Raw genomic sequence first — 16,300 nt, forward strand, 5'->3', positions numbered from 1 at the left:
CGTGTTGTGCATATTTAAATACAGTCTATGGTCATGACTTTGGCTTCACACATTTAGTTATTATTTATTAATCTCCGCCCTGACGTTAGTTAAACCTGCACAAAACTCAGACTATAACTCCAACCCCGGAAGTTTCCATACGCACCGTAATGAGGGGTAATACGATCTCTTTTATGTGATCGGATCACCCAAATCGGATCTGAATGCAAGATCTTAAGAGTGCTTACGATGGCCTAACATTATTTTCAAGCGTTCTTTCATACGATGCAGCATTCATCGTTCAATCGGTGGCTGCGAGATGACCCAGTATCCCCAAACCATAACATTTCCACCATCATGTTTCAATCTTTGATTCCTCTGAATAAAAGATGAATAAAAGGACGGTTCAAATCCCCTTTAGACTAATAAGCGTTCACTGCTTGTTTTCCTCAAGGCCTCTTCCAGCGTTGCCATGACGAAACACCACACTTCAGCTGGTAAAGAGAACTGATCCTGGACGTCAAAGGTAAAATAATCTGAAAATGCTGAATCTAGTTTTACAGATTTGAACGTAGAGGATGAAACATGATAATCTGTATTCTCGAATGCGAGTCAGATAAAAGAAAACTGACACAACTATCTCTTGACACCAGGTGATCGTTATTTCTTACCTTTTCCTGCAGGTTGTCCGTCTCCTCTTTGTGTGTTGCCTCGCTCTCTTCTTGCGCTCGACGCTGGGCCGTCTCCTTCTTCAGGTACTCTATCTCCCTAAAATTAACACAAACACACAGACAGACATACATATTAAAGTTCTTTGGTGTCTTTTATTCCTCTCAGACCTTTATTTGGGTCCTCCTTCTCCTTACTTCTGCTGGTATTCTTTAATCAGCCTCTTGGCTTTGCTGTACTTCCTCTCCAGAGTTTGGTACTGAGCCTGGGTTTCTTTCAGGTGTTCATCAACGGCCTGAAAACACACACACACACCCTGCGATTAAATCCTAATTTAAAAGCTCCATTTAACACCCAAGCTTTTAAATGATGAGAAAAAAAATACTTATTCATTCAACAGCGGCCTCCTTGATTTTAATACTCTAAGACATTACCTTACACAGGGACTGAGCCTCCATCCAGTAGCCCTCCAGTTTCTCCATCCGTTCTTTGCTGTCCCGAATGTTTTGCTCCAACTGAGCACGCTCCATCCGCCAACGCAACTTATCCTGCTCCGCATGAGCCAGCTGGAGGCGAGGGGGTCAGCGTGGAAGGGAGGAGGAGGTGGTATGTGGGAGGAAGCCCAGCAAAAGTACCAATGTTACTGATGTTTTTTTTTTTTTTAAAGTATCTGCATGTTGAGAAGAACCGAATATCAAATGTGCTCACCTTCCTCTTCAGCAGCTGGATCTCGGCCTGGGTTACTGCATGTTTAATCTGGAGCTGTGGAGAGATTACGGTTGAAAACATCTGGAAGCTAACGGGGCTGCCGGACTACGACTGACTGAATTAATAAATACATAAAAAAGAATTATGTTCAATCAGATCACGCGAACCTCCTTGAATTTGTGGGCCAGCTTCTCGGGGTCCAGCTCCACAGGAGACAACATCTCCTGGTTCTCCGCCAGGTCAAAAACCTCGATGGAGTTGGGGAACATCGGACTCATCTCCTCCTCCTCGTCTGTTGCATATTCACCTGTCTGCAGGTAAACAGAAATAAAATCTAGTTAGATATGCAGTGTGTTGTTGTTGGAGATAAGAACATTAGACAAGGAGGTTCTCGTGTCTGCATCTTCAATATGAAGCCAAGGGCCAGTAGGTGGTTAGCTTAGCAAAAGTGACGAAATGGGGGACAAAAGCTAGCTTGGCTCTGTCCAATGGAGTTATCGCTGAAGCTAACTATTTTATGTAATATTTTGTTTTAGTTAAACAGTACAGAAACATGTTATTGTCTTCTGTTTGCTGTTTTTGACTCCCTTCGTTTAGACAGAGTTAATTATGATCCTTTTTCCTGTTTTTGCATTAAGCTAAGTTAAGCTAGCCTAGCTCTATTCGAATGGTTTTACGGGCTGGTTGTAGCCTCTTAGCAATTGTTTGTTTCTGTTTCCAGTATCTATCGTTGCACTAACCTAGGCTAAGCTAGGCTAAGCTAACAAGCTGCTGGTGAAGTTACAAATCAGGTGAAAGTGTCAGTGACATTTTGCAGCCGTTGCAATATTTTACAAATATTGTGGGAGTGAGTGTAGTTTAGACAAGAAGAGTATCATCAGCTAAGGCCAGAAAAATAAGATAAATTGCTCAGAAAAATGTTAAAATGACACATAGCTTAGCCTCTCATTGAATATTTGGCTAAGCTATTTATTTCCCCATTTTCTATTTTTGATCTAAGCTAAGCTAAAGTGAGCTAACCAGCTGCTACTGGGGTTAGCTTTGCATTTACAGCCCAGACTGGCATAGAGGAAGCAAATAAGTGGTACCAAGTAATGTTCCGGTCATTTCTGTCTTCATAAGCTACTGCATAATTTCATTTGGGGGAGTATGTGTCATATAAAATGATATAAATAGCTGCTAGCTTAGGTATGGAGTTACAAATTAAACCTCGGTCTGAAAGTTCAGACTCGATGCTCTGTAACTTAATGCAGCCACTGCCTTCTGTCGTCCACTAAAAGGATTTTCACATAACAACCTGCCGATCATTTGCCTTTTTCTCTTCCACAAGTAAATAAGCTTCACATTAGCTCACGTCCATCATATCTTTCCGGCCTGACAGAAACGTTTTATCGCCGACAAATATGCATTAAATAAAGCGAGGCACCTCACTTAACACAATACTGCTTCCTACTACGGCTTCGTTTATTATTAGGCAAACCACAGCACACGATGGCTCTTCTAGTATTATATTTAACCAACAAAACCAATAAAAGTTGGGATATGACTTATTAATGTCTTTTTTTTTTGACTGGAGATCATTCAGTTTTTAAAGTTGGTCCAAATTCAACCAAAGTCTATGGTATTTTCTGAGCGTTTTAAACATGTATATCAATTCAATCATTCAGTTATATTTTCTGTTATTTCTATCACACCACATTATAGTCTTGTACCGGTTATTTAATTCTGATGTAAATATATATTTTATATTCAATATATCAGGTTTTGGCATAAAAACAGTCAAAATTTGTTAGATTTTTTTGAATAAATAGCCTTAAAATAATTAGAAATTGTGCAAAATAATAATAAAAAAAGTGTAAACATAGAATACTCTTATTTATTTCATTATATCTTTATTTTATGTATTTCCATACAACGCATTGGTGTCCTCCGGTAGCTACAGCTCTTAATGCTGTAATTATTGGTCCAATTTCAGTCCACTGGAATAATTAATGTAATTTTCAGTGATTAATTGTAATTTTCTTTTATTTAAACAACACACTATTAAGCTAAATGCTCAGTCTTGTGGTGGTGTTACAGTCTCTGACCACAAGGTGGAGAAGCTGGACTGAGTTTGAGATCAAAGCCAACGGTGGTGGGCACACAAACGGACATTTTGTCAGATAAGGCGTCATAAATACAGACGAAAGACCGGAACAGCCTCAGCGCGTCGGCGTTTACTGACCGCAAACGGACACTTTTGCATAATTTGGGAGATTTCAAAGGATAAAGCTGCAGCAGTGGGTCGTTTGTTGTCTGCACGAACCTCTTCATCCTCGTCCATGTACTGTTTATATCTCTGCTCCATCATCTCCCTCTGCCACCTCTCCTGCTCCAGAGTCTGTTGGATCAGCTGAGCCACTTCACTCTGCTCCCCCGGCTTCTCCCGGCCGATCACAAACCTTAGAAAACATAAAAAAAATTATCACACAACTGAACTCAAAACCTGTTTTATTAACAACTGGATGTATGCAAACCAATGTGTGTCATACCTGACTGTGCCGGTGGTATTGCGGAGGACAGAAGCAGCAAAGGTCTGAGTGACGCCGACCAGGCTGGTCCCATCAACCTCCACGATCAGATCATTCACCAGGATCCTACGCAGCAACGGAAATAAAAGACAACGCCGTATGCAGAGGGATGTTTGACAAAGACATTTTCATTTTACATTGCAACAACTCATCCACTTTGACTGAGGAATATTACAACAAACTGGAGGCACCTCTAAAAGTTTCAGTTTTTATGCTAATCGTGTGCATGCTAATTTGTTCCGTCCACCCCGTGAGCCAAACATTTACCGTCAGAGGCTTATTCATGTCTGCATACTTGAAAGAAAACTCCAGGATCTGAGCTCTGTCCAAAACATTAGGCAGTCCCTTAGCTCTAGTTATACCTTTGCTAACCCCGCTAGCTATATTATGCTAACAGGATTAGAAAAGCGTGTTTAAACTCACACTATACATTTACTTTAAGCTTTTATCAGCCTCTCAGCACTGTCGACAGGTTAACAGACGGGCCACAATGAGCGTAAATACCCCAGTGGTATTTGTTCAGTGTCAATCTGAATAAAGTTTATTCAAACAAGATAAGAAGGCTGTTGACAAAAAGGGGTAAATACAGTGGTATTCAATTTTTTTTAAATTTGAAGGACGCAAAGCTATATTACTCAGATATTTAAAGTATATAGTCAATATGTTGCTCTAATTTTGCTTTTATTTATTTTGTGACTACTGTATTTAAGCGTAAACAGTCAGTCTCTACATTAGTACCTTATTGTTTTTCTGTAACGTACCAATAAACCTACAAGATCGTGAACCCAAAATTGGCAATTTGCACCAAACCTTTAATTTTGTGCGCTCTACACCCCTAGAACACGTTTGCATATGTGTACCAGTAAAATTAGACTTCAGCTGGACTCTTAGATGAGTGTTTCTGACACAACTGAAGTAGCTAGCACTGGTGCTAATGATGTAATCTGCTATCACTGATATTTGTTGCCTTAGGTTGTCGGTTATTTTTCAGGAGAAGCTCTAAAAACAGTTCAGTTAGCAACTTGTCCATCAACATACCGGACTGAAAAGCCTTATTTTTTTAAAGAATAACCAGAAAAGCAAAAAAACAAAGCTAACAGAAGCTCATTTTTTTGGGTAAAACCTCCAAGTAGACGCTAATTTTGTGCTAGCAGGAATCGATTCGCGTGGGAAGAGGTTTGAAACACGCAAACTGACTCCTGTTAACTCTGTTAGCATATTAAACGTGCTAACAAGTTGCCCAAGTCCAACTAAAAGGAGGATTGTGTTGTGTTAACATTTTGGAACTGCTCCCAAATGACCAAAAAACTCATGTTTTCATGTCGACTACGCAACGTCTTTGTCTGCGTCCGTCCGTCTGACCACATGTTTGTCAGGCCAGAACCTCCCTCGCCTCCAGTCTGTTGGTTTATGCTAAGCTAGACTAAACAAGTAAATGAGGACAGGTACAGACAGGTGGGGGAGATACCTGCCGTCTCTCTGCGCGGCTCCGCCCTCAGTGACCGTCTTAACGAAGATCCCCAGTTTCTCCAGGCCCATATCGGCGCCCGCTCCCATACCAATGATACTGATGCCCAGACCGTCGCTGTCTGAAACACACAGAAAAAAATAATCACACTTTTTATTGCAATGAAATTAATAAAACATAGTCTGTGCTAAAGCTATTGTGCTGTGCCGAGAGCAGCCGTCATGCACGGTTGCTGGTTCAAATCCAGCACCTCCAGAATTACTAGGCTAGGCTAATTAGGCTAATCCGCGCTAAATGCAATCCTATAATGGGATAGAGGCGTTGTTAGCAGACAGACAGTGTGCGTGCGCCTGTGTTGTGTGCTTGTGTAGCTACATGATAAGAGGCTTGACTGAGTGACTCTCAGTGTGTGCAAACCTTTCTCCAGCTCCACGGGGAACAGGTCCAGCTTCTCCACTCTCTTCTCCAGCTCGTACTCGGCCGACGCCGCCATGGGGTCGACGTCGTCGTTGCGCCTGTCGTAGTCCTCGTTAGAGTAGGTGGTGAACACCTGCACACGGGGTAAAGGTCAGAGGTCAGATATGCTCCTCACTGTAGCTGCATTTGGACAAAAAACTAATTTTCTTCCTTGTGTAATATCCCCCAAACATCTATTATTCCATCTACATAATGCAATTATCTAGGGCTCTTAATCACTGGTAGGCTATGAACACGGTGGACAAAATATTAGAAACACCTCTCAGCTGCAAAACAATGAATCTACGTCACAACTACAACCTCCATAAAGATCTGACACCTTTGCAAAACAGTTAATCCTACGTATATGATTATAATATTAGAAATGTGTTATAATTTGCATATTTCATCATAGAAACTCTTTGTTTCCACGTTCGAAATATTTAGATGTAGTTCAGTGAAGACAAGTCCGGTATTTATTTTCTTTTAGTCCTGAAAAACATCCCCTCACATGTCAACTGTGAGCTCTGCCAGATATCGTGTAGGTCGATCGTGTAGTAGCTAGTCGGCAGGGGCGTAAGCACCAAATTCTGGGCCCTGTACACTCTTAATGTCAGTGGGCCCCTATCCATGCCAGTGCACGAAGCGCGCAAGCAAAAAAAAATAAAAAATAAAAATTGGGGGCATTTATTTATAAATATAAAAATAGGGTTTAAAGCTAAAATCAGGTCAGATTATATCGATGACTGGTTCTTTAATTCAACACCTGAATTGATGCATTTGGCCTACTTGTGCTCAAACACCTATAAACATTAGGCTACATCTGGTTTGTGTACTAACATTTTGATCCATGACACATATTGATTTTAAAAACATTTATTCTTGAACAGGAGCCAACAACTGTACACAGAGAATCAAATAAACTCTTATTTTTTTCAATAAAATTGTTCTTCAGCTTTTTTGCAAGTCGGGTTAATTTTTGCTTCTACTTCCTGCTTCACTTTCAACAATGGCGACTGAAACTTTTGCCGAAATCTAGCTAAAAGACGAGTCGTACAGATGTTTGTACATTCAGACCTCCTCAGTTAACTTTTCCTCGATGTGTTCCACCTTTATTGATCCAAAACAATCAATTTGGAAAAATTGCGGAGACGGGGAATCAGACGGAAATACTAAAGCGGAAACACGCTACTACCAAGCGGACCAATCACAGCTCTTGCGGTCTATGCCACCGTGGCGCTAGGGTCTACGTAGAGATCTCCGTTGTCGCCGTAGCTACTGCGTCAACTTAACGCAGAAGTCTAAACCGTCTATAAGATTCAGTGGAGGACTGCTACATTAGACTGGCTTCGTTTATCTCTAGCGTACCTAATGATTTGGCAAATGAGTGCATCTTATAATAGAAAACATGGACAGTGGGTCTCGTTAAAACCTTCCTGTATTTGTGGGTTTCTAGGTTTGACAATGAGCCTGTGTGCATTCTTTCCGTTTTAATGTAAATTTCCAGCTAACGACGCAGTTACACACACATTTACACACACACACACACACACACACACAGCGCTTCCCTATTTCACTTTAATTTAGTTCTTCATTGTATATAATTAACACAGACATTTCTCCTGTCCGCCAGAGTGGTGCTCCAGTTTCGAGGAAACATATTAACGGCTCAAAATCCGTCAACATTTTTATTTTTCACTGAAGCTTCAGATAAAAATAAAAGCTCTGGACCCTCAACCTATATATTTTCCTTTCCACCCCCCACCCCCCCATTCTCCCACTCCCTATCGTCACGCCCCTCCTCCCCAGCTAGGAAAGGTCAGCAGCATCTGTTTCCCCGGCGACTGTTGCCGGGATCACGTGGCTCCCGTTACCGGGGCAACCACGGGCTTGCCCAGCATGAGTCTGGCACTGGTACTGACGTGTCCCCTCTCTTTCCCTCTCTCTCTCTCTCTCTCTCTAGTCTCTGTCTGGTGGTTGATTATGTTAATATTTATATATGAGAGGCAACGCTAAAAGCCTTTATGTTTGTAATAGTGCTATTTATATTCTTCACTGTGCACAAGTTTGAGGCAAAACACACAAACGCTGACACAACAGGGTCAGAGGGCGGGACCGGTAAACTGCTTCCTGTTGTCATTGTTTCCTTCCTCTTGAGTAAAGCTGTGTGTGTCTGTGTGTGTGTGTGCGCGCCGCATGAGACTTCATAGCACACAACCTCCATCCACAGACAAAGAGATAACAGGTGGAAGCGCGACACAACGCACGGTGTAATCTATAATCTGGCAAAATGGAAACTTTAAAACTAAGCGGCTGCATGCTGTTTGGTTAATCTCACAGATTAACGCCCTCGGGCCGAATGTAGGCGAAGGTGTGCGTTTTAAGTTGGCTTTTGTCTAGTCCCGTTTCCTGTGTTACCGTTGCTAGGTCAGACAAACAATAGAGGTAACCAGAGGCAAGGCAGCTAACGTTAGCATCCGTGCTAGCATTAATTGAGTTGCAAATTGGGGGAAAGCTTTGGTTTCTACAAGAAAACGATAAATTAAGGTTATGAATAACCCCCAACACTGTGTCAGGCACACTGGCAAAAAGGTATTATGTGCTTTGACTGTGTTCTCAGGTATTATTTATGGTCCAAAAACATGATTAAAATACATAATCAGGTACATATGTGATAAAATAAGTACAGCCCATGGTAATTAGCTGACAAAGGAAATTAAAAGCCCAAGGTTCAATCCACGCTGACAAAGCCTCAAGCTTTGCAACAGTGGCTGATCCACGTCCATCGCATGAGGAACTACTGGTGGATATGTTTTAGGTGTAAACATAGACTGTATATAAATATGGACACTGCGTCCCGACTTCCTGTCATTGCCCAAACTGATGCTATTTTCCCGGGGATACGGGCGGCGCAGTCTTGCGACTTTTTAAGCTAGAGTCTGATCGGTACGGTCCGAGGGTGGAGCTACGTGGGGTCGTGATAGCGATGACCCCGCCCACATTTCCTCCAGACTCGCTCACGTTTTCGTTCAATTAATGCTACGCTCTGCTCTACCTCCACCTGCTACAAGAAAATGTTGGATTATACACCCTATGTACTTGTTTATTAATTTATTTTTTCCAACTCTCACAGTCCCATCAGAGCGGTTGGCATGGCAATTTGCAGTGACCATGATGTCACATCCTGTTTCTGTAGCGTCAAATAACGAACTAAAACGAAACGTATCAGAAAAATGGTCATTTGAGTATGGATCAGTATTCACTACCTAAAATGACAGAAACCAACCTTGAGAAATAATTATTTTAAGTGTATTTTAGTGTTTTAGTTTGGCCCAAGTCCCGCCCACTAACATGGAGGGGGTGGAGCTTATGACCTACACTGCAGCCAGCCACCAGGGGGAGCTCTACTTGCTTTGGCTTCACTTTAGAGGAGCTTTTCCACGTCTATCTTTATACCGTCTATGGCAACGTGTTGCCTACTGACGTGTTAATCACTCAGCATCTACACCGACCTCTGCAGCTCGTTTCCTTTTCTAAACTTGCCCACTACATCACATGCTTGTTGAGCTGATTCACTGAAGTGACAGACGATCACATACAGATGGTTCATACAATCACCTGCCAAATATTTTTTTTTTTATTATGTTGAAAAGGCCTGCCCCGATTCCAAACGGTTTTCCAAGGACAACTTCCCAGATGGTGTGCAACAAACCATCTGGCTCATCAGGTTAAAGGCAGCACAGTCCTTTTTCTTTTCTTCATTCAATCTACCCACACAAAGGGGTGACAAAAGAATTTGACAAACAGTAGTAAATCATTAGTTTAATACCTCAGATGCTGTCAACATTGGCTCGGTAAGGCCTAAACAACAAATGGTGTACTTGGACCAAACAGTAAGATCTTTAAATCAACATAAATCCCAAGGTATTTAGGGGAAATCATCTCACACTTGAAAAACTGGAACTGATCATAGTGTAAATGGTTGTCAGTCTCTCAACAAATCAATTCTGCTTTTAAAAAGGCCGGTGCACTTTACAACCTCTAAAACAACTATTGATTTCAAATACGCCAGAAAGGAGAATTAACGTCCAGTCATAAAGAACAGGAACAAATCAACCCGGGACGGCTCAGCCTCGTCCGGGCGAGATCCAAACAGTCCAAACGCAATAAACGTCTCACTTTTGACTGACGACGTTGAGTCTTAAATAACGGCCGCCGCAGAGCGTGGCCGACCCCAAGCCACAAGCGTACTACTACAACGACGGGAATCAGCCAAGCCAAGCCGCAAAGAATGGACGCTCAACACTTGACTGCGCTGTCTCTGTGCACATGTGGCTTTTAGTTTGCTGCTGTGGACTCGGTCCTCAAGGCCACGTTTGAAAAGAACAAGGACGAAAGCATTGGGGGCTCTCGGTGCGCCCTTCAGGTACAGTAGGTAGAGTTTAGCATCTACTATAACTCCTTCAGTTTAAATATAAACTAGACACTAGAAAGAAGAAATGAAAAAAATCTACATGAAGTACTCGCTTTTGAAAATACTGCTGATCCCGGTGTGGCAGTGAGTTAGTCTGAGTCATAGCACTCAGGTGGATGTGATGCTGGTAAATGGATCACGACTCGAGCGCAGAGTCAGTTTATATTGGTTTGAAGCCCTACGTTATGTTTGAGCGACACAATGAGTTACGTAAATGACAGAAATGGATTTATTTAATAAAGTTAGATTAGATAAATCTGGTGATTAAGTAGCTGGAACCAGATTCCAAATAAAACTGGGAGAAAGAGAAGAGGATGAAAATGAGTCGTTCTCAATGGATCCAAACAACATGAACCTAAAAACGTCACTCTGACAAAACCAAAGGTGAGCTGGCATCAACTTTTTTCCAACCACTCCAGCGACTCGTGAAGCGTTGACCGGTCAGTGCCGTTTGTTTACCCAGTTCATTTTTTAAAAGATGCCGACCTCGTCAACGAGATTTGCATTTTAAAGGGTACACAACGCAAAGGTCTCTCTTCAACGTATTATGCCACACTTACATTTCATTTACAACTCTTATAATCATATATTTCTTAATAATTACATACTATTATGATGAAAAGGTCTCAAAAGGACCCATTCATAAGATAATTTATGTAAAAGTTTGACTCTACTATGGGAAGATTGTCTTTCTGGGAAGTACCAGAAGACTTCTGTTGAAATTGACATATAAAAAAAAGGTTGTTCTTGGTTCTATTACAATAAAACACAGTTCTGAGTCACAAGTTAATGGTTTGGTTTTACGTTTGTTTTGTAACGCCTTTGCTCATCGTGTCTCTTTACGACCAAATATTTCCATTCTTCCCACTCGTCTGCCATAAAATGTTTTAATTTTTCCGGTAATTCCACAGCTACGTGAAGCGTAAGTCGTGATCTAATTGTCCTCCGTGCGTCGACAAGTCTCACCAGATGAAGAGAGTGTCACGGTCGCTATCGAGGTGTTGCCAGAGGGACCCACTGGGACACACAGGCGCCATCTTGGATCCAGTCGAGTTCACACCTCATGTGATAATCTGTTTTGTCTTGAATATTTGGAAAAAGCTTTTAATGTGAATGAAGTAGACGCAAGCACAGGTCTAAATGAAAGTTTGCCAGGCTTGTCTTTAGGCGGTGGCAATCGTCTGGGTTATAATTTGACTGGGATGGAGCCTGGGAAATTTGCCTTTGGTGTATTTCCTCCTCCGCAATTTCAAATGGGAGTTAGATTGCGGTCGAAAGATTTTTAATGGGAAAAATATCGGATTAGTCTTCGTTAGGTGACTCGGGGTGCAATGGATGCACCAAAAATGAGTGAAATAGTGAAATATTCCAGAGAGGGTTAGGGAGTTTAAAGGCTGCTACGTACTCCACAAGAAGCAAGAAGTTTATTCTCTCTCCTCTGAGAACAAAATGTCGTCATTTTGTTCTCGCAGCTTGTTCTCGACACATCAACCAGGCAGAACTTTTTCCCCGTGTGGTGTCCGGTTACTATTCTGCGAACGGTCGGAAATTGGAAGTGTGGGCGTGGTCAATGCGGAAATGCTAGCGGCCACTCTGTGACCTCCCGGATGCTAATATTCGCAGCGTGACCGCTAATCTCTCCTGGGTAGAGGTCGGCACAAATGAACAGCGTGATCCGACAGACGCGGATCGTCAAAACGACGAACGAACTCACTTGAGTTTCTCGTAAAGTGTGAATTACCTGGCCAGAACAAACTTTTTTCTTGTTCTCGCAGGCCTAGGAGCAAGAACCAATTTCTCGCTTCTCGCGGAATACGTAACAAGCTTAGGACGTTGGTTGACCAAAACGTTTCTGGACTAGAGAACATAGGTTTTCTGGAACTACCGTCTCCACACTACATTAACTCTGACAGAAATATTTATTGGACTGAATCCAGTCGCATCTAGGAGAAGACAAAGACGAGAGAAGCCTTTATGAATCTACAGGGGAGGAAATTTTGTCCATTTCGGATCGGATTGGCCAACCCTCAATGTTTTATTTTGAATAACTCCCCTCTCAGGTTCACACTGCACTGATTTAGCGTTGCATCTTTACCTGCAGCAGAACCAGACATGTCATCTTTTTATTTGCTCTTGGATATTCAGCGAACGAAACCTGATGCGCGTAATTAGACAAATTCCACAGAAGTTGTTCTAGTCAAAGCCGAGAGCATCGTACAACTGTAAAACAAATCACTTTGATTTTCCAGCTGACGCACAAACACAAACACACACACACCTGGTGGGTTTTCATCCAAACAAAGCTCCATTCTGTGATTCTTATCAATCGGTTTTCCTTGGTTACGAGTGTGTGTGTGCCTTTCTTTTTTTCTTTTTTCAAGGAAAACAAACACACCCAACCGCATTCCTGCAAATGCTTCTGACAGGCTCACAGAGGTGGCCTTGTTTACAGCCCTGCACAGACACATCCAGTGTGTGTGTGTGTGTGTCTAAAGTGAGACGCCGGACAACCTACATTCACTACTTCCAACAGGTTTTTTCTACATCTTGTGATGAACCACCAGTTACTCTTTAAGTCTGAGCTCGGCAGACCTTCAGGCAAGCTTCCTAAACAGGGCTGTGGTCACACGGCGTTCAAAATGATGTCTTGCAGGGACTTACAAAAGCGCTTGAGGAGGTCTGAGCTCTGCCTGGTTGAATTAACGTATTATGTCAGAACAAGAACTGGGGATCAGTTTTGAGGCCGGATAATGACACCCAACATGTCTGAACACTGAGCCTCCTGGCTGGGAGTCGGTGCTACCGTGTCTGGTAAGGCCTCATGAGCACAGTGGAAGTACGCCGTCCAAGTCTGCTAAATTTATGACACTATTAGGATTGTATACACACAAATCAGGCATAACATTATGACCACATTCTTAACATTGTGTAGGTCTTCCTTGTGCCTCCAAATCAGGCTCATCAGAGAATGGACATCTGAGGGTGTCCTGTGGTGTCTGGCAACAGGATGTTGTTAGTGGGGAGAGGGACCTCTGTGGATCATCCTACAGATACTTGACCAGTTTGGGATCTAGTGAATTTGGAGGCCAGGTCAACATCTTGTGCTGTTCTTCATGTTTTTTTAGTTGTTCCTAAAGCGTTTTTGTGGCTGCATCCTGCTGGGGATGGCTGCTGCCATCAAGGAGTGTCATTGCTATGGGGTGGGGGTGCCTGGTCTGGTCTAGGTGGGTGCTACATGTCTAAGTAACATCCACATGAATGAATGCCAGGTCCAAAAGTTTCCCAGCAGGACACTGAATTGTCACGAGATGTTATTTTACTTCTCCTATCAGTGGTTTTAATGTTGTGGCTGATTGGTGTATATGCATCTATCTATTTGGATCACATGTAGAGCCATATGGTTGCAAATAAATTCAACTCCCTGACGCACGGATGATGTTTATGACTATATCTCTGCTATCATCACGTAAAAACGGCCAAACGATTTGATTGGCCTGGCAGATCTTTGTTGGAGCATGCTCAGTTCCCAATGGACTGACTCCAGACCAAGTATGCTACCTGCTGCCCATAAAGCAGAGTTCATATCTCACCAGACGGTGGCAGTAAGCCGGCATTTCATCGCTTTCTTGAACCAAACCCAGAAGAGGAAGAAAGCGCAACCACAACAATAACTTCACATGAGTTAGCTCTTCGCAGCAGTTTCACTTCAGGTTGCTCTACGTAGGAGCAACCGCCCCCAACTTCTGTTCTGCTACGAGCGACGCTTTCAAAATGTCAAAAAGCTGCAGCGGAAATGAACGCTAGTGCGCGCTGGCAAACTGAGCTCCATCCCGTTTGTTTAAACCCTTCAGAAGCTTAGATTTGAGGCGTTACAGGTTGCTGCACCGTGTTCACAGCGAAGTCACACTCTCTAGAGACGAAACTGAGATGAAGAGATGAGGGAGGCCACGAGGGGAAGTGTCTACTTGAGCTGGTTTCACAAGAAGCAGCCTGCAAACACACTAAATCATCTCCAGCACATGTTTGGGGGGATTTTTTTTTTAAATCCAAAATGTGTCCGATTTGTGAAAATCAACAAAATGAGAACAAACAGATTTTGACATGACTGTAGTAAACAACGAAGCCCCAGGCCACGGCTCTACTTTTAGCTGTGCTGTGGCTAAAGAGGTTCAGTAGTTAAATGTTTCAAGGTCCAGGAAAATGAAAAGAATTCCTGACGCCTGGCCTGAAACACAACACTTTTCTCCACCCCTACCGCAGACATAAGTGGACATGACTGAGCATGAAACACGATCCTCAGTGTAAGTGTCCATTATGTCTTCTTTTTCCTCCCTAATGACATTAAACGAACGCCGTTTGAAAACCAGTATCACTCTCTTATTTCCTTTTACGTCTCCGCCGCTGCATCGCCTTTTTTTTTTTTTTCCTCTCGCTGAGGAAGTTATGCTGTTAAAGTGGCAGCTCATGTCAGGGCACGTTTCACAATGCCCCCGAGTTTCAACCAGCTGACTGACGGCCGCAAGGGAGCCCGCCCGGCTCTCGGCTAGAGAAAAGAGCTTCTGTTAACTCAAGATCACACACTCACAGCTTGAGCTTCAGTCAGCAGGAAACGGGGTGGCGAAATCAAAGAGCGAAATTCCCCTCTTGTACCCTCAGCGTGTTTGTCGTGTCGGAGAAGGAGGAAGTCATTAACCGTGGTTACATTACATACGTTCTGATTAAAATCATTCACGCTCTACGATGTGCTTACAAGTGACAAGCCAATTTTCAACCTCAACTTTTATCACAGGTTCTTGTGGTTGTAGATGCCACTCACGCAAACAAAATATTAAAAATTAAAAGTGCCACATTTCCCGAAATAAAAATGGCATCTTTTAAAAGGGGAACTACTGTTTTTTTACAACCTGGACCTTATTTCTGGCATAAAATACGACTGTATACTCACCCATATAACTTTGGTGTCATTTGGAGTCTTCGGACGATATTTAGATCCAGTGGAGTGCCACGTATATCCATATAGTGGGAGTAAATGGGGCACCGAAACGTAGCCTCTAAATAACGCATTATCTGCCGCGAAACTTGTTAATTTCACCAATATTCTGTAGTCTATGGTGTCGTAGAGCCTATTGGTTTGTAGATTCACATTGTCCACAAGGGCACCACCAGTTACTATTTGCTCGCGGACGTGCAGTAGTTTGTTGTTCTTTGTCCAGCTGTTCCTCTCTCTGCCTCCGCATCCTCCTTTCAACGAGCCCTTCATCCGTATACTCTGGCTCAAAAGGTTAAGGATGTCCGTCATAAACAAAGTCGTCGTCCACAACCTCAGAATCGGAAATACATTCGGCCATGTTGCAAAAAACTAGCAGTAGCAAATTACACATGGCTTAACAAGCCGACTGTCAGGGTGCGCGCGGCGCTGAGAGATGACATCATCCGGGTCAGAGGTTAGTAGGTCAATCTACAGAACCCGGATGATGATAACAGGTAACTCCAGACTCAACGGGGAATAGCACTAGCGTATCATAACAAAATATTGGTGAAATTAACGAGTTTCGCGGCAGATAATCCGTTATTTAGAGGCTGCGCTTCGGTGCCCCATTCACTCCCACTATATGGACATACACAGATCTATATATCGTCCGAACGACTCCAAATGACACCAAAGTTATATGGGTGAGTAAACGATCGTATTTTATGCCAGAAATAAGGTCCAGGTTGTAAAAAAAACGGTAATTTCCCTTTTAATATGCAGATGACGCCAGGGACTAGGATACGTATTGTTCCTGCATTAGCTGATTGACAGAGAGAGGTCGAGGCTGCAGCTGCATTAGCCTTGGATAGGAATACAGCCATGGGGAGCCAATCCAGAGACTCAGATAGTGACTGGTGGTGGATTTGTTCAAAGTGCTCTCCAATGCCAGCAGAAATGGTATCATCTACTGCCTTGAATTTGGCGTATATGCTGCTTTTTTTGGA

At 42.8% G+C, this 16,300-nt stretch overlaps 1 protein-coding gene across 1 annotated transcript in view; it reads right to left on the bottom strand.

Moving 5' to 3' along the window:
* LOC311507052 (neurabin-2-like) overlaps positions 1-16,300 on the bottom strand; it is a 32,011-nt gene that overhangs the window by 7,191 nt on the left and 8,520 nt on the right. The window contains exons 6-14 of the mRNA XM_084571254.1: positions 5,812-5,944; positions 5,395-5,515; positions 3,888-3,992; positions 3,662-3,797; positions 1,524-1,667; positions 1,357-1,410; positions 1,083-1,214; positions 846-943; positions 651-747 (exon numbers count right to left, since the gene is read on the bottom strand). Of these exons, the coding sequence (XP_084427380.1) occupies positions 651-747; positions 846-943; positions 1,083-1,214; positions 1,357-1,410; positions 1,524-1,667; positions 3,662-3,797; positions 3,888-3,992; positions 5,395-5,515; positions 5,812-5,944 (1,020 nt within the window). The remainder of the gene's footprint in view (positions 1-650; positions 748-845; positions 944-1,082; positions 1,215-1,356; positions 1,411-1,523; positions 1,668-3,661; positions 3,798-3,887; positions 3,993-5,394; positions 5,516-5,811; positions 5,945-16,300) is intronic.

Source organism: Chelon labrosus (assembly GCF_963514085.1).
Source record: "Chelon labrosus genome assembly, chromosome: 21".
Taxonomy (NCBI): Eukaryota; Metazoa; Chordata; class Actinopteri; order Mugiliformes; family Mugilidae; genus Chelon; species Chelon labrosus.